Source organism: Lemur catta, chromosome 3, assembly GCF_020740605.2.
Source record: "Lemur catta isolate mLemCat1 chromosome 3, mLemCat1.pri, whole genome shotgun sequence".
Lineage (NCBI taxonomy): Eukaryota > Metazoa > Chordata > Mammalia > Primates > Lemuridae > Lemur > Lemur catta.
The window spans coordinates 35,505,033-35,523,515 of NC_059130.1; the positions used below are offsets into that span (position 1 = coordinate 35,505,033).

At 39.1% G+C, this 18,483-nt stretch overlaps 1 protein-coding gene across 3 annotated transcripts in view; it reads left to right on the top strand.

The window, feature by feature from the left end:
- DDR2 (discoidin domain receptor tyrosine kinase 2) overlaps nt 1–14,954 on the top strand; it is a 140,262-nt gene extending 125,308 nt beyond the window's left edge. For all 3 annotated transcript variants that reach the window (XM_045547228.1, XM_045547227.1, XM_045547226.1), the window contains 7 exons: nt 3,954–4,164; nt 5,623–5,846; nt 7,079–7,206; nt 9,209–9,400; nt 9,696–9,930; nt 11,868–12,017; nt 14,603–14,954. In XM_045547228.1, the coding sequence (XP_045403184.1) occupies nt 3,954–4,164; nt 5,623–5,846; nt 7,079–7,206; nt 9,209–9,400; nt 9,696–9,930; nt 11,868–12,017; nt 14,603–14,737 (1,275 nt within the window). In that variant the 3' untranslated portion in view covers nt 14,738–14,954. The remainder of the gene's footprint in view (nt 1–3,953; nt 4,165–5,622; nt 5,847–7,078; nt 7,207–9,208; nt 9,401–9,695; nt 9,931–11,867; nt 12,018–14,602) is intronic.
- Nucleotides 14,955–18,483: the final 3,529 nt, after the last annotated feature.

Consider the following 18,483-nt stretch of genomic DNA (forward strand, 5'->3'; position numbering starts at 1 on the left):
AAGCATAGGAAGGGGGCAGATTGTTGTTGAAAGGAGCCAGAAAGGAATTAGCTAACACTATTTTCTCATTTTTAGAATGGAGACATTAGAACACTCAGAAAACTGTCCTTAATACACCGAATCTCAAGTCAGATGTTTTCCTTAAAAATTATGAGTCACTGGTTTGGGGTGGAGTGCAAGCATCTTTATGTTTTTTTTTTTAATTTAACAGTGATTCTGATGCATATCCAAGGTTGAAAATCACTCTCCTAGATGTCTAGCTAAAATTTCTTAAAATGCTTTTGAAGTTCCTTCTCTTCTTTTTCTGTTTGTTTGCTTATTTGTTTTTGGGGTGTGTGTGTGTGTGTGTGTGTGTGTAGAAAAACATCCAAGCCAAGTTCCTCACAATTCTATTCATTTTTCTGTGAACTTGAAGGTTACAATTATATATCCCTCTGAGTCCTTCTTGAGACTCTTTCTATCTAAGCCAAAATGATCTGAATAACTTTCACTACATTTATCTAACACTTTATACTCTACAAAGACATTTTTCTCATGTATGATTTTATTTGAACCTCATCGAGTAATAATGAGATGGGCGTAGTTATATTGAGCTATTTTTCTGATGAGAAAATGTGATGTGCTCAAGGTCATACAACTAGTATTCAATCTTCTATGTTCTTTCCAATTGTTAATATTGAAATATGCTGATTTCTTTCTTCTAAATATATATATATTCCATCAAAGATGGAATAGCTGTGACTTTTCTTGGTTTCTTGGACCAGATAGTAACTCCCTGGGAACTGCTGCTAAGTGTCTGATTCTCTTGGAGTCGGCTGATGAGTATGTGTTTCTGCCTTTGGTCAGGGACACCTTCTGCCTTTGATCAAGGTCAATGAGTTCTACCTGATAGACATGGACTGTGAGAGGTCATAGAAACTCTGAGCTGTGGGGCTTTGAGCTGCTTATTGAGGGCAGGGAACAGGAGGGAAGATATAGCCTGACTGATTGATCTCTGTGCTTAGGGGCGGTCTCTCAGAGGAGACCAATGCCTGTGTAGAGTATATTACAGAGGAGGGGAAGGGCACCGTGAGATTGGGCTTGAATCTCCAGAACTCTGGATAGGACAGGACAAAGGGGCCTCAAATCAGAGAAGTGAGGGAGTCACCCAAATGAGTAGCCCGCAGTTCCTTCTGACCCATTCCACATTCAGGTCCCTGAGATGGTTATTTTAAGGTTGTTAGGTAGGAATATTTCACAGAAGATAGAATCTCCTTGCTTCCTACAAGGACCTCTACCATCAGTCTGAAAACACTTTACCTAGATTCAAGCTTTCAATTCATAGTGACTAGACTAAAAGGCAGAATGTACAGACTCACCTATTGGCATGACTATGTTTTGAGGCATCAACGGGGGATATCAGAACTTGTCCTCTTTTAGATGGCTGGGACACACTGGTACCTAGGTGAGACACTCCAGGGTGGTGGGAGAAGCTGGGGGGCTGAAGGTTCATTGGATAGCTTAAAGTGGATGTGTGTCTTTCTGGAATAGTCTGTTAGGACTACATTTTAGCTGGGGGAGAAGGGTCTGTGTTCTCTATCAACTTTTTGTCTTTATTTGAGCCAGAATTTACCACATTTCTTTGGGTCTTTCTTCTGAGGCCTGTTGGAATATCTTCATGGGCTTCATGTTGGATTGGAGATTCTCCAGGCAAAAGGGAGAGCAACAATTTTGCCCTTGAATATTTAACTTGGTCCTTCAAGAAACTCTTTCTAGCCTTGTATATCCTGAGTAAGAGAGCTCAAACTGCTCTGGAATGACACTCAGGATTTCTTCCTGGGGACATAATTTTATATGGAAAATCTTTAAGCGACACATATATTCTAAGAACACTACTTAATTTAGTTTTAGGCTGTAGCATTATTTGTAGGATACTTTTGATGGTACTCCGTCTTTGAGAGATAAAACCCACGTTTATTGAGTATCTACTATGTGCTGGGCTACATGCTCAGTACTGGGGATATCACAGCAAAAAAGAACCTTTCAGTCTAGTGGAAAAGCCCACATCTAAGTTCCTCCATCAAACACCCACACTGTTTGTTAAAGTGCAGCATTTTACATGTTTAAATCCAAATACTCACACACATTTAGATGCTGGCATTTTCTTCTTGATGAAGCAGGCAGATTATATTGAATCGGATGCCACATTTAGTTGTTTTGTTGTTCTTCTTGCTGGATTAGGTGTAATTCACTTTGGTATCCCCAGACACCTAGGGATTTCCTGTCCCATTTTGCAGCCATTTTATTTTTGATTAGTAAAAATGTGGGGTCGGGGGTATTATAATATTTTACCTACAGTGCCAGGATGCTCAGATGAACTGTTGATTCATCACATTACAGGACATTTGTTGAGTTAATGAGCATTTTAATTTATGTCCACATAAAGTCAAAGCAGTTAAAGGGTAAGCCAGCAAAACCTATTGTTAAATAAAACATAGAATTAAATTAAAAAGCTTCTGCACAGCCAAAGAAACAGTCATGAAAATAAACAGACAGCCTACGGAATGGGAAAAAATTTTCGCATACTACACATCAGATAAAAGACTGATAACAAGAATCTATTTAGAACTCAGGAAAATCAGCAAGAAAAAATCAAACAATCCTATCAAAAAATGGGCAAAGGACATGAATAGAAATTTTTCAAAAGAAGATATAAGAATGGCTAAAAAAGTATGAAAAAATGCTCAACATCTCTAATCATCAGGGAAATGCAAATCAAAACCACAATGAGATACCACTTAACTCCGGTGAGAATGGCCTTTATCAAAAAATCCCAAAACAACACATGTTGGCGTGGATGCGGAGAGACAGAAACACTCATACACTGCTGGTGGGACTGCAAACTAGTGCAACCCCTATGGAAAGCAATATGGAGATACCTTAAACAGATTCAAGTAGACCTACCATTTGATCCAGCAATCCCATTATTGGGCATATACCCAGAAGAACAAAAGTCATTCTTTAACAAAGACACCTGTACCCGAATGTTTATAGCAGCACAATTCACAATTGCAAAGATGTGGAAACAACCCAAGTGCCCATCAATCCACGAATGGATTAGTAAACTGTGGTATATGTATACCATGGAGTACTACTCAGCTATAAGAAATAACGATGATACGACATCTCTTTGGTTCTCCTGGAGAGAGTTGGAACCCATTATATTAAGTGAAGTATCGCAAGAATGGAAAAATAAGCACCACATGTGCTCACCAGAAAATTGGTTTCCCTGATCATCACCTAAGAGCACATCGGGGAAGGATACCAATTGGATATCAGACTGGGATGGGGGGGGTGGCGGGAGGGGATGGGTGTATGCCTACATGATGAGTGCGTTGCACACCCTCTGGGGAATGGTCATGCTTGAAGGTGCAGACTCGGGGAGGTGAGGGGGCGAGGGGACAGAGGTATGACTACATGGTGAGTGCCAGGCGCACTGTCTGGAGAATGGACAGGCTTGGGACTCTGACTCAGGGGGATGGGCGGGACATGGACAATGTATATGACCTGAACTTATGTACCCCCATGATGAGCTGAAATAAAAAAAAAAAAAAAGAAAACTCTATAAAACCAAGAAGATCTTTGGCTACAGATAGGTTCTTACAGCATCATGTAAATAATGCTTATAAGTACTTCAAGTACTTCAGAATGTTAATGTGTGTGGGCAGCACAGAAATTAGGAGGTCAAATTCTGTCTTGAAGAAATGAAGGATTATTCTAAATTATTCTAAGTTCCTACATCACAGGCATTTGTGGAACCAGACTGCACCCCTGTCACTTGCTGTGTTTCTGGGTTTTCAGAGTAGTAAAGGATTATTTCATTTCATCTGAGTGGAAGAGCCAGGTTTAGGAAGGGGAGGAAGTGATGGTTCCCTTTGTGCCAACGTGCCCTTCTACCCGATCTTCTCTTCTAGGCCTCCCGGAGGATGCTGGATGACGAAATGACAGTCAGCCTTTCCCTGCCAAGTGATTCCAGCATGTTCAACAATAACCGCTCCTCATCGCCAAGCGAACAGGAGTCCAACTCCACTTACGATCGCATCTTTCCCCTTCGCCCTGACTACCAGGAGCCATCCAAGCTCATACGAAAACTCCCAGAATTTGCTCCAGGAGAGGAGGAGTCAGGTGCGGATGACGCCGTGGGCAGAGGGTTGGGGGAGAAGCCTTGCCAGGCATCCGGTAGGGATCACACTCCTGCTCCAGGTTAACCACATCTGTTTTTAGTTTATGCTGATCTCCGGAGAAGCCCACATTCTCTTTCTAGATTTGGTCTGCTGCTGCTAGCCTCGTTCGGGCACCTTTCCTTTGCTAGGGAACGTAAGATGTTTAGAGTGACTCACATGTCAGAAAAGGAAATTTAAGAAAAGGTGTTACTAAGGTGACAACAACAATAGAAACTAAACTATCCAATTAGTCTAACCTCATTTTACATGTGAGAAAAGGGAAAAGGCCTAGATACAGTACTCACCCAGCACCAAACTTCATGAGGGGTAAATTCAGGATAGAATTTCACCTGGAGAAAAGAAAATAAATGAATGAAGCTAATGGCATTCTAAAATTCCCAGTTTTGTAGCCATCTAGATAATTAAGTTATCTTATTTTGGTTGACTTCTCTTTGGTAAATATTGATTAGGATAATGCAAGATTTTATCATGAAAGTAAATGTTACTTGCCATTTTTTAATAAAAGCATTGAGGTAAAACAGTACAACAGGTAAAATAGTGTCAATTGATTCAAATCCCAATGTCTTTTTAAAAATGCTGCAGAGTGACATGAGAAGGGAAGCTGGGGTCATCTTTGAAGCTCTGAGCAGCTTTTCTGTAAGGTCTTCAATTTAACAGTGACCCAAGTCAGAAGAAGGGGACTTGTGTTAGGAGAAAGGAGCATGGCCTGAGCTGGATGCAGAGGCAGGCAGGACTAAATATGAGAGCATAGGGTTTTTAAGGAAGGGTTTTTTTTTTTTTTTTCTTGGAGGAGAGGAAGCTAACATCTATTTTATCACTCAACAAATAGAAAATATTGAGAGAGCACACTAAACTCAGGTAATTTCACAGAGAGAGCAAGAATAAAGAATATAAACCAACTTATTTCTGAGACTGAACTGAAGTAATTTATCTATTTTCTGAAGGCTAAAACATCCCGCATCTCACATTTTAACATTTAAGTGAGGATGCATTTTAAACTAGAACATATAAATTTAATCTGAACTTTTTAAATCCCCAAGGTAGGGATTAAAACAATGACAGTACCTTAAAATTTAGGAAATATATTACTAAACCTTAAACCTTTAATATTCCCACCATGATACACCATCAGCTTTCCTATAGCTTCATCATACAATTCCACAAGATTAGCTAAGGAAGTTGTTAATAGTCATGTATTATGAGGAGAAGAATGAGAGATAAAATGATCCGAAGGTCACAAGAAAGCCTCTAGAGGAAGGAAAACCACTCTACAAGTAAGATAAATGAAGTGGGTTAGGCTGTCATGGGGCTTGTTCCAGCCCTCCTCTCAGATTTTCATCCTTGAAGAGATCTCCAAAGATGCCCCCTGGTACGAGACTGGTTGTCCTTGTCTTCCCAGGCTGCAGTGGCGTTGTGAAGCCAGTCCAGCCCAGCAGCCCTGAGGGAGTGCCCCACTATGCAGAGGCCGACATAGTGAACCTCCAGGGAGTGACAGGCGGCAACACCTACTCAGTGCCTGCTGTCACCATGGACCTGCTTTCAGGGAAAGACGTGGCCGTGGAAGAATTCCCCAGGAAACTCTTAACTTTCAAGGAGAAGCTGGGAGAAGGCCAATTTGGGGAGGTGAGTTGATCCTTTGGGGTCTCAGGTCCTTGATAGCTCAAAGGAAGTGGTTGGATAAAAATGGTCAGTAGAACAAAGTGTCCCTTCCAGAAGTGGATCCACAACTGAATGTCTCCTCCACTGGTCTCTCCTTGCATTATCCTCTGGAAGACTAGTGTTGGGTCAGCCTCAACTTTGTCAGGTAGCTGTGGAGTTCCTGAGACGGCTGATTTTTCTACAGGAATTTTTAAGGTGGGCAAGTCACTAGACTGCCCTGAAAAACATCCTTGAAAAACATTCAATATTTTCAAAAATTCTACAATAGGTTACAGAGGGTGGGGCCCACAGATGTGGTCATCTTTTATGAACTGTCCAGGAACACCCTGCTGCTTGAGAGCCACTTTGTTTTTTCCTTTTAATGGGAATTAAATATAAAATGGTCAAAAACAACCTCACCCCTGCCTTTGGTCCCAGAATCAGCCACCAGGGAATGAATCACCCACTAAGATAAGGAGGAGTACTCTTCTCTGTTGCTCTCAGAGTGATGCATGAAATATTAAACTTTTCGCTCTTGCATCAGTCACATGAACCTTCTGAGAACTCGAAGCAATGTTTTAAGTTGTGATAGGAACTCTGCAACTCTGCTATCTAAATTTCAGATATAATACTGTGTTTCATAAGAATGTGTTATTGGTTTTCAGTGTAGGTCCCATGTTCTCTTCTTGGGTAGGCCTGTTGTTAGAGAAGGTAGAGAGGTCCACAGCATTTGTTCATGGTGTTATATGTACCCATGGTTGAAAGCTCACACTTGTTATACTGTTACTAATATACACGAGTTACTTATAAATGCTATACCCCATAGTAAGGAATTACCTTAGGAAATTGCCTTATGTTTTGAAGATTCAATAGCCAACAAATCAAAGTTCAAGCATTTATACTAAATAACATTTTATAGTGGGCTATGCTGTAATAAAATGTTGTTATTAATTTATTCATTCACTTATTCAATATTCCAATCAATGTCTATTTCTTTTATAAGGCAGGCACGTATTGTATTAGCTGAGTACTTTATTATTGTTTTTAATTTTATCAGTTATTTGAATCAAAGATATGTTGTACATATCATCTTATCAGTCTTTTGGTTATTTTGCCTCAGTTGTGAGAGTTAGTTTATCTCCAGGAAATGCCCAGCAAGAGTACTGAGACATCTTCAGGAGAAATGATGATGCTGAGACTAGATGACTTTTGTCTAGGTTCATCTCTGTGAAGTGGAGGGAATGGAAAAGTTCAAAGACAAAGATTTTGCCCTAGATGTCAGTGCCAACCAGGCTGTCCTGGTGGCCGTGAAAATGCTCCGAGCAGATGCCAACAAGAATGCCAGGTCTGTGGTCTTCATTTTGAATTTTCCTTTATGTATACTTCATCTTTAGGACCAAGAATACTCCTGGATACTTCTGAGCAATTTTTTCTTTTGAGATGGAAGGTCTGTGAGCTGCCTCACGTTCCCATCGTTACGCTTTTTTGTTCTGATGGAGTCAGCAGTCCTCATCTTTTTCTCCATCTCTCTCAAACAAAAATGTATATTTTCCATTGTATTTGTCATATATTTACTTCCCCACACCTTTGCACAGCGCTGTATTTACCAGCATATACATAGTTGCATACTTCTTTAATCACTGTACACAGAATACTCCTGAATGCGATTACCTTCTCTCGACAAACTTTTCACACTCACACACATCTTTCTTGCTAAGCCTCTTCCATTCTCCTTTTTTCACATCTCTATTTACTTTCTCATCTCCTTTATTCTCTTTTATGCTCCTTTTCTATGTTCAGCAACCCCCAAAATGAGAAGCTATCTCTACTTGGAAAAATATCCATGGACCTCAAAGCAAAAGGATTCACAGTCCTTTAGCAGTTTTCCAAACTGGCTAATAGTCCCTTGGATTCTTTACCACATAAATGGCAGCATCTAGCCATACTCCATGGTCTGACAGCCTTTCCATTACAGTGATGGTGAGTTAATCCTCACCCAGAGGAGCATGCTTGTTGAAAGTTGGTTGTATGTGTCCCAGAGAAATCTGCACATCTGGATAATGAATGCATTTTCCCATTCCTGTTGTCTTGATTTGTCTCACTGATATTCATAGTGAGAGAAAGTTTATTATTTCTATTACTCAAGTTTTTATAAATTCCAAGAATGGTGATAGGTTTCATTAAAAGTCATGCAACTGACAGGATGTGGAAGAAGAAAGAAAGGTGAAGTAACAAAACTATGGAGGTTTTAGAATTTTAACTGAGAATTTCAATCTTAAGGATATTGGTATGAATGAAAAGTGACATTCTCTCAGCCCCATGGAGAGATGGAGTATTCCTCATATTAACCTTAGCACATTATTAGAGAGAGTGGCAAGGATAAGACAAAGCCTTTCTCCATTGTTTGTTGTGCCTCCACTGGTGCCCACTCCCATTTAAGAGTGATGGATGGCCTCGGCTCTGGACCCTCCCAAGCCATGGAAACCCCTGGTTTGGGTTGAAGAAAGGATGAAAGAGGGGAGGTATTGCACTAGGACTACATTGATCCCAAGGGCTTCCTATTGACATAGTATCACTTCTAGTCTTGGGTTCCTACAACACTCACAGTAGACTTATGACTGGTTTGCACCTATAGTGTTGGGAATGTGGGCTAGTAGCTTCACTAACCGAAATATTCCTACTTTGTAATTCAAGGGTGACCGTCACCATGTACTCAAACAATTATTAGCCTTGACCAAGGTAGTACATTTTTTGAAATGACCCCACTTTACCACCATGGCCTTTAAACAGCTCTATGTTCAACAGGCTGCTCAAGGTATGTTCTGACTGACTGCTGGTGCATAATGTATTAAGAAAAGCCATTGTGAGAAAATAAAAAATTAATCAGATAAACCAAAGGGTGGTTGTTCACTTTATAAAAAGTTTTACTTTATTAATAGAGTGACTTCAAGGCTTTTTTTAAAAAGTAAATACCTTAGTGCACTTAGGCTGTGACTTTCAGTGAAAAGTCTCATTTTGCAGAGTAGTTTTTAGTAGCCTATGTTTGGTTCAGCAAATATTAATCACTTTCTATGTGGCAGGCATTTTGTTAGATTCTAGGGATGCAAAGGTGAATAACTCATGGATCTCGTTCTCAAAAACATTATGGTTGAATAAGGGTCCAGCATATTCCAGGAGAAGTAGAACGAGACCATTTCCAGTGCCAATTTCTTTGTCCTCTCAAAGGTTATCCAAAGGGAAACAAGACTTGGTGTATTGGGTAGGAATAGATTTTGTTGTGCATTCTTCCCCTTTTTGATTCTGACTCTGGCAACCTCTGGGTTTATCTATGTCTATGTCCTCCAAAGGAATGATTTTCTTAAGGAGATAAAGATCATGTCCCGGCTCAAGGACCCAAACATCATCCGTCTCCTAGCTGTGTGTATCACCGACGACCCTCTCTGCATGATCACAGAGTACATGGAGAATGGAGATCTCAATCAGTTTCTTTCCCGCCATGAACCCCCAAATTCTTCCTCCAGCAATGTACCCACTGTAAGGTAAACGAGCCAGATCTTTTATGTCTTCCCTGTGGTCATGAAAGCAACCTGGCATCTGAAAAACGGGGAGCAGGGAGCCTTAGAGTTCATCTTTGTTCTGGGATGGTGGGGGTGGGTGGTGTGCGGGGAATAATGGAACAGCTGGCCTTTAGGGGAATGCAGAGGGGTTCATTAAGAGTAGAGAAGGGATGTTAGAGTTTAAACCCTGGTTTGTTGATGTCAACTTTAGAATGTGAGCCTTTCATGGCTTCCTGTTTCCATAGGCTACCTTCTCTCTTCTTGTCTATTTCCTTAGTTACACCAATCTGAAGTTTATGGCTACCCAGATTGCCTCTGGCATGAAGTACCTTTCCTCTCTTAATTTTGTCCATCGAGATCTGGCCACACGAAACTGCTTAGTGGGTAAAAACTACACCATCAAGATCGCTGACTTTGGAATGAGCAGAAACCTGTACAGTGGTGACTATTACCGGATCCAGGGCCGGGCGGTGCTCCCTATCCGCTGGATGTCTTGGGAGAGCATCTTGCTGGTGAGTCCCCAGCTATTATTAAGCCCGTCCCTAGCAAGTGACATGTGAGCAGGCACACATGACATATGAGGGCAAACCTGAGAAAGCAGGAGGCCAGCTCAATAGACCATGATATTTTCTCTGACTTGAGATGCTTTTCTTTACATGCTAATTATTATTATTATTGTTTGCCTATTTCAGCTAGAAAAAGTAACAAGGTCATTATAGAAAATTTAGAGCGAAAATTTAAAAGTATAAGAGATTTAATATCATTTTTTTTCTCTCTACCCTTTTCATCTACTGATTGGCCTTAGTTTAGGGTATCAAAAACCTTACCATTTAAAGAAATGTTATCTACACAGAATATTTTTCTCCTACATTAATTTCACAAACATATTTCTCATTAATTGTTTAGACTAATATCTATATTTTTTAATAATTTCCAATATTTACTTTTTAAGTTCATCATTCTTTGCTTTATAATTTGTATTCAATTTTTAGTATTCTGCACCATGAGTGAATAATTTTTTCCAAATGTCTTTCTTGGAGATATATTTTCTGAATATGCATATCTGAGTCTTTTTATTATTGATTTTATAACCACTTAGCTGATTTATAGAATTATTAGACTATAAACTTTTACTTTCTACAATGCTGTATACATGCTATTTTGTCTTTTGTCTTCTATAATATTGCAGAGAAAAGCCTGAGACCAATTTGGTTTTGTTCATTCGTAATTAATCTGCTTTTTCCTGCTCGTATTCTTATAGAATACATGAATTAATTTTGAAATGAAAAAATGTACAGTTATTACCTTCCATTCACCAAGATAAGCACTATTAATGTTTTGGTATATTTTCTTTGAGGATTTTTTCTATGCATGTATTTCTGTATATATATGTATGTATATTCATATATATAATTTATATTACATAATTGGGATAACACCATGCCATACAGTTCTCTATCTTTATTTTTTACTTAACATTTTATTACTTCCAATGTCATTAAATATTGTTTAAAAACAAGATTTTAATGGCTGCATAATATCCCATCATGTGAATGTATCCTATAATTTAATGTCTGTATAATTTGATATTTAAGTACTTTCCAATTTCCTGCTATTATGAATGATGCTGTGATATACACCAGTTTACATAAATCCTCATAAAGATCTTTTTATCTATATGGATGAATCATTATGTTTTACCCATTTCTAATGTGATAACTAAGCATTGCTCTTTCTAAAGATATTGTATGGTGTTAAAAACAATATATTAGACTAATATACAGAGGATCTTAGCTTGAATCTCAGTTTTTCCATTACTAATGGTCTTATTCACCGGGAGAATTTAGTAAACCTCTCCTGCCTCATTTTTCTGATTTAAAAAATAAGGATAAATAATATCATCTACTTCACAATGTTGTAAGTATTCAATGCATGCTAATTACACCTGAGTCTCATTGCTGTCACCTGTTAAAGTCTATCTTTCCAGACGATGGCTTTCAACTGAACTGGGAAGTGAGGGTCCTGGACTCACCCAGGAAAGTACTCCATGCACTTAAACCAGATTCCTCTCTGTGGGACATGAAAACAATTGGCCTCCCGTTCAAATTTTGCCTTTTTCAGGGGCATTTTCCCAAGGCTACCCTAGAGCCTAAAGGTTGACCTTCTGACACTTAGTGGGAGACTCAGGTAGCTTATGGCTGCATTTCTCTCAGCTCTTGGACTCATCTCCAGAGGAGCAGAACTAAGCTGAGATCATGAGGAAAAGAGAATGGTCTGTTTCTTGACAACTTTGTGTTGTCGTTTCTAGATCCTCCATGTATATACCTTGGCAGTTTCAACATTCGTTGCCCTTGGTAGGGGAACGGAAAAATTCCAGATTATGAAATCTAACCTGCTCTTGTTTGTGCACAGGTTATGCTGATTTTCCCTTCTTTTCCTTACTTTATAGGGCAAATTCACTACAGCGAGTGATGTGTGGGCCTTTGGGGTTACTCTGTGGGAGACTTTCACCTTTTGCCAGGAGCAGCCCTATTCCCAGCTGTCGGATGAACAGGTTATTGAGAATACTGGGGAGTTCTTCCGAGACCAGGGGAGGCAGGTAAGAACTGTTAGGGATGAATGCATGTGGACTTGTGTGCTCTGGAAGGAAGGAGAAAGGAGGGTCCTGACTTAGCAGGAGAGGCCTGAGTTGAAAGAGGCACTATCTGGGTAAGAATATTGTAAGCCTTTGTAGTCTCCCTCAACGTCTTATTCAGTGACTGAAATCCTATAGGGAAAAATATTTTTTTAGCATGGGGCAAAAATGGACCAGCAAACATTCAACAAAAGAAAGCCATGCCTTCCCACCCCTCTTTATGTCCACTATGTGCTTTGCACTAAAAATAATCTTGATAGTATAGACCTTTTTAACTTAGCACTAAAAAATTACATATTGATTATTTTAATGTTATGTTATTCAATTTTGTAAGAAAATTTCTTTTTATCATTTGATGGAAGTTTTAATTTCTAATAATTTCTGGGATTTTATTTTTTTAATTATTTTTTTAAAGTCACTTTTAAAGGGTCCACCATTTTTACCTTCACTAGATACTAATGGTGTACCAAATACATATTAAACTGACTAACAAATGGTCAAGCAGTAAAGTCAAATACTTGATGGAAGCCAAGGACAAACCCAATAATACCATTATATGCTGAGTAAACGTCTCACTTATAAGTGTAAAGTTTTAATAAAAAATACTAAATTTAATGAATTAACTTACTAAAATAATTTATTTAATTTGCATTTTATTACATTTTGCTAACGTAAAAATATTTCATTACTATTAAATTTTTTATTTAAATTTCAATATTCAAATTTTCAGAGTTTGACGTTGTAGCGTAGGGATAATAATTTCTCAACATCAGCAGCTAAATGGATTCTATGGTCACTAGACTACACATGTGTGATCTAACTCATTTTCAAGTGGCTTGACTAACTTACTGAGCATAGCAGATCTAATGCAGAAGAAAAATTTCAGTAACATGAATTGTAGAAGGAATTTTATACCTAAGATTCATAGTTTAGGAAAATCTTAAATCCTTTGTCTTCAATTGCAAGTACTTGGAAGCCTATACTAATAATTTCAATAATTAAAAAATATATTTGACGTTTTTATTTCAATTTAGCTTCACAAAATGAGATGAATTCCCAGATAGCACTTTTCTTGAAAATTCATGGTCTAAATGAAATTAAATAACCAAAAATTAAATACAATTTTAAAACTTTAGTTTGTTTAATGTAAAAGGTAACAAAATTCTACAAATATATTATGAATTATTATGAAATATCTCTTCTATTATTTGTCAAGTTTATAAGATTTTGAAAAGGGCAGCCCGAATAATTTAAATTATTTATTATTTCAATTTTATTGACATCCATTGGCTCAAAATGGATATACTGTTTTTTCTAAAGTTAACTAATGAACATCCTAGAAAGTTTTAAATTTCACCAGTAATGTAAGGGAGTGTTTGTTATCCTGTAACCTTATTTATATTGATATTTCCTTTTAAATTTTTAGTATTTGATAACCATAGTCATTTGTAACATACTGAGTTAAGGCTTGTTAGATGTCATTAGAATTCCAGTAGAAATCACAGATATTTGCCTTTTTATTTGTGAACTAAAACGTCACCAAACTTCTAAATAAAGACCTGAAATACATCTAATATTAAAATCGAAATAAATGTGAGCTATAAATATATTTAAGAGAGAGTACTATAGACAATAAGATAATTATTTACCCAATTATTCCCGCTGAGGGCTGTGGGTGGCCAGAGTCCATCCCAGCAGCTCAGGGCATGGGGAGTGGGAACCAGCCCTGGCCAGGACACCACCCCATCACAGGGCCACTCACATCCACACCTGTACTCACTCAGAGAATTTAGGCACTCCAGTTTGCCTCATGTGTGCATCTCTTGGATATGGGAAGAAACTGGAGTACCCAGGGAAAAACCATGCAGACATGGAAAAAACATGCAAATTCCACACAGACAGTGGCCCAGGCCAGATTATTATTATGTTTTTCTCATCAACAAAATGTTATCCGAGGACCTACTCTAGAGCCCTAGGCTGGAATTCAGGGCAAGGCTATTGACAGGCTAAATGCAGGGATGTTGGTGCATGCTGTACAGCAGAAATCCAATCTCCTCTAGATGGGGCCAATACGTGGGGCGGGGGGGCGCAGCGCAGAGGACATTATGGCTGGGAGCTACATGGACACATCCTGCATCCTGGTTTCTGCATCTGGCTAAGATTTTTATTCTGGTTGAGATGCTAAGGCTACAAATATATTTTTGGCTTCTGTCATGATTGGATTGCCAAGGTAAACCTCAACATGAACGAGCCATAAACAGAAGATTTGATTTCTTTTTGCTTCAGTTTCATCTTCTGCATGAAGGTAGAAACCACAGAATGGCCCATCTGGAAATCCTGCTCCAGAGAACTGGAGAAAGCAAAAGAAATAAGAAAGGGACTGATATGATTTAGAACTCTTGTGAGTAGGAAGAATAGACACCGCACCCATTTCAGGTCTCAAGTTCAAGAAAGGAGGGAGGAGGCAAATAAAACCATGATGCAAAGACTCTTTTTCCCTTTCTTCTTAATATTCTCTCTCTCTCTTTTTTAAATTTTTGTTTTCAAAGACTTACCTTCCTCAACCAGCCATTTGCCCTGACTCTGTGTATAAGCTGATGCTTAGCTGCTGGAGAAGAGATACCAAGCACCGCCCCTCGTTCCAAGAGATCCATCTTCTGCTCCTTCAACAAGGAGACGAGTGATGCCACCCATGCCTGGAAACATTCCCACCTCCCAGGACCTTCTCACAAGATCTACCACTCACCCACGCCTAAGCCACTCCATCTGGACTTATATGAACCTGAGAGGCAGAGGCTTGTTTGCTATGCTCTCTCTGTTCCTCACCTCCTCCCCCTGCACTCCCCCACTCCCTACCCCTAACTCATATATACTTTTTTTTTTACATTAAAGAACTAAAAATGAAAAAAAAACAAAGCCTAGGGCAGATAAAATCTAGTAGAAGAAATCTTATTTGATATACCAAAGTGTTAGATAACAAAGGCTAGAAAATTCAGTTAATTTATAAAAGTTAAATATGCTTGTGTTTATAAATGTGCAGATTCTAGAATATTTTTTCCATGTCACCTTTCAAAAAATACCTTCAGAAAGAACTTGAAGAATACTGATGTCTTCAGAACCATGACATTAGGCATAGGGAAAACACCTGATAGATGTGGAGAATCTGAGGACTCAGCATTAAGCAACCAATCACAGATGGTTTTCTAATTTGGCTTCTGGACATGTCCCACTCTCTGTATTTGCCTCTCCTGTCAAAGTGAATGATGCATTCTTGGAAACCCCCAGTTTCTTGGAATGGGTGTTTTGGTCATTCATGGACAGGGGTCTGGGTTGAAGTTCATATATAAAACAACAGGGGATGCAGATAGGAAAGAATGCCTGCTGCAGGGCTATATGAAGGGGAATTGTCATATTAGAAAAAGAACGTTATGCATAGAAGGATTCTTGAGTAGATAATGGACATAGGAAAGCAGGTCTGTGGAGATGGAGGACAAGTAACAGGTGTGCTATCTATCCATTATTCATTGGCAATTTCTGCAGAGGGTTGCCTCTTTGTTTTGTTCAGACATTTTTGTGTTTCATGTGTGTTTTAGTGAGAACCTGATTTTTTTTAATCTGTAAAAACTAGTGTTGTGATATCTTGATAGGAAGACCTTTGGTTCATCTTGACCAAATCTTCCAGCTCTTTTAATGGATGAACCCTCTGTGGGACCTTTGGGCTGGAGGCTGAATTTCTCAGGCATAAATTCCTAAAGGCCGTGTATAACAGGGAATTATAGATCTGTTCTAAGTGTTCCCAAAAGGCTGACTTAGGACCGATGAGGAGAAGTTATAGGGAGACTGATTGCCACTCTTTATTAGGGAAAACATACAAGGATGAATGGGTCGCCTCCAGAGATGTCACTGAAGAGGTTCAGATGTAGGCTGAAGAACTGTGCAAGAAAGATGGAGATTTTCAAACATAAGGTAGATGGTCAGACAAGACAATATTTAATGTCCTTCTAACCTGAGAGTCCTTGATTTCAGAACAGCACAGAGTGAGTGTCCATTGCTGCTGATAGTACATATGCTCTTGCCTCTGAGAGGGTGTGGCCAGCAGAGAAGAAAGCATGAGGCTCTGGCTTCAGAATTCATGGAAGTGAATACAGTGTCACGGAGGAGTTCCCTCAGCACGCATTCTGGGTTTTCACACTCCACAAATTCTCAGATTCAGTGGGAAGCTGGAAACAGGAACCCTTAATTCCCATTGAGGAGAAACAAAAAAAGATTTTAGAATAAGTTTCCCAAGCTGAGAAGAAACAGTCTTGACCCCTTGAGTCTGTCTCTGTTGCCCTCACCAGGCCACCTTCTGTGCAGTTTCTCAGGAACATATTTCCCCTGTTCAGCCTTCGGCATTGTTCCAGGCCAGAGCAGAAGCATAAATCCCACATCCCAAAGATCCATTTTGCAGGTCTTCTTCTGACCCTAGCAAATGCCCTTTCCCCATAGTTGTCCTATGACTGTAGGCTTTAGTCTCTCCCAGGACTCACTTTGGAGAGATCATTGGTTTGAGAGCTTTGATCATCTTTCTGACGCAAGCCAAGTGTGTCCTCCTGAGTAAATCACTTTGTCTCTCTGCATTTTGTTTCCTTATCTATAAAATGAGGAAATTGGATTAGCTGGTCTTGAAGTTCCTTCTGGTTCTGGTATGTCCAGTACTTGCTGGATAACTGGATCTATAACTGATGTGGATTCAGTAGTTTGGTCATCCCTACTATGAAAATTGTAGAAATTACAGTTTTCAGAGTTGGAGTTACTATTATTGCTGTAATGTCAGTAACAGTAACACCTGCCATTTGTACAGTGCTTTGGTTTGCCTGGCTCCACACACATTATCATATTTGATATGTGCAGGGCCAGACATGTTCTCTTATACCTTGGGAACTGCCACACCCTGCTTTCAATGTAAGCGTTAACTTCATTAGAATTAAAGGGACTTGAAATCAGGACTTATTCTCCTTTATCCACATGCTTCTGGTAGGGCTATAATCCAGACCATGTCATGACTTTTTACATAGCAAGAGAAAATAATACCAGTTTGCTTTCTTTTGCCTAACATCTCTCCACTTATTTCTTCTTATGACTCTGCCCCAATTCGCTGGTTATTCTATGATCCCATTTTTTAAAAAAAAATCATGTTTAAAATGAACTTACTGTGTCTGGATTTTCCTGGCTTTGCATCATAGAAGTAATCTGTTTCAGGTGGCTTCCAAATATGTATTATCATATAATACATTTATGTATCCTTTTCTGAGATGAGGAAAGCTTCATCTTCTGGCACTGACACCTTTCTATTGCAGACACAGCTTTAACTTGTAGCTTAGTCAAGCCTGCAGAGATTAGTAGCACAAATCTAAGTGATCCACAGAGTACATGGCAAAGGCTTAGTATACAGAATTTAAAAGTAGCTTGAATCTAAATGAGAAGAGATGCTGTGGGGACTCATTACCTTTGCAGTAAGTTATCCTCTTCATGAAATATGTAAAATATTTTATGTCCAGATTGTGTTGTGGGATTGTCAGATCTAAATTTATACTCTTGCTAGTTAATGTGCTGATAGCTAGTTCCAAATCTTGATGTGCTGTCCAGACAAATATGTGATTAGAAAAGATCTGGAGTGGAAAGAGCCGCCTGAGGAGAAAATGTGGTTTTAATGCTGTGGAAAGATCACTTGCGGGTGTAAAAGGCTGTATAACAAGGAGGGTTGTGAGCAAGTGGGGTTAAAAAAAAAGGAAACATGAATGTGCATATGACTGAAGAGGGAGGCAGGTGAGGGCTAGAAAGGAGCATCCGTGAAAAGAGGCAGTGGGGAGTGCACAGAAAAGACGTAGGGGGCTCAGGGGAAGCAAGAAACAGGGTAGCTGGAGCTGCTGGGAATCCATTCTGAAGCATGAAAGCAGATCTCTCTGAAGAGAGGTCCAAGAAAGGATAGGAAGAGTAAGTGTCTTGAAGTAAAAGATAAAGGTGGCTGGAGAAAGATGAAATTCTGCACAATAGAGTTTATAAAAATATTTATTAAAAAATGAATAGTCAGGTGCAGTGTATGAAATGGAAGGGAATTTTTCAGAGTTTTAAGAAAGGGGAAGTCCCTCATGGAAAAGACATAAGCAACCATCAGGGAACGACTGTTTCGCTTCAGAGGAAGTGGATGAGGAAAGCATTTTGAGCATCTGTGTACTCTAGACCACTTCAAGTGCCGGTAAGAAGAAATCAATTCTTTGCCTGAACTGGACTTGATTTTCCAAGTGCTGCTTTGGAAATGAAGACCTAGAGATGGGGGATTTATGGTAGTTCACGAATCTCCGTGTTCCCTTCTCTTGTCTCTGTCAATGAAATCCATTTCAATAATGCCTGTCATTGCAGCACCCAGAATGGCTACAAACATAAATTA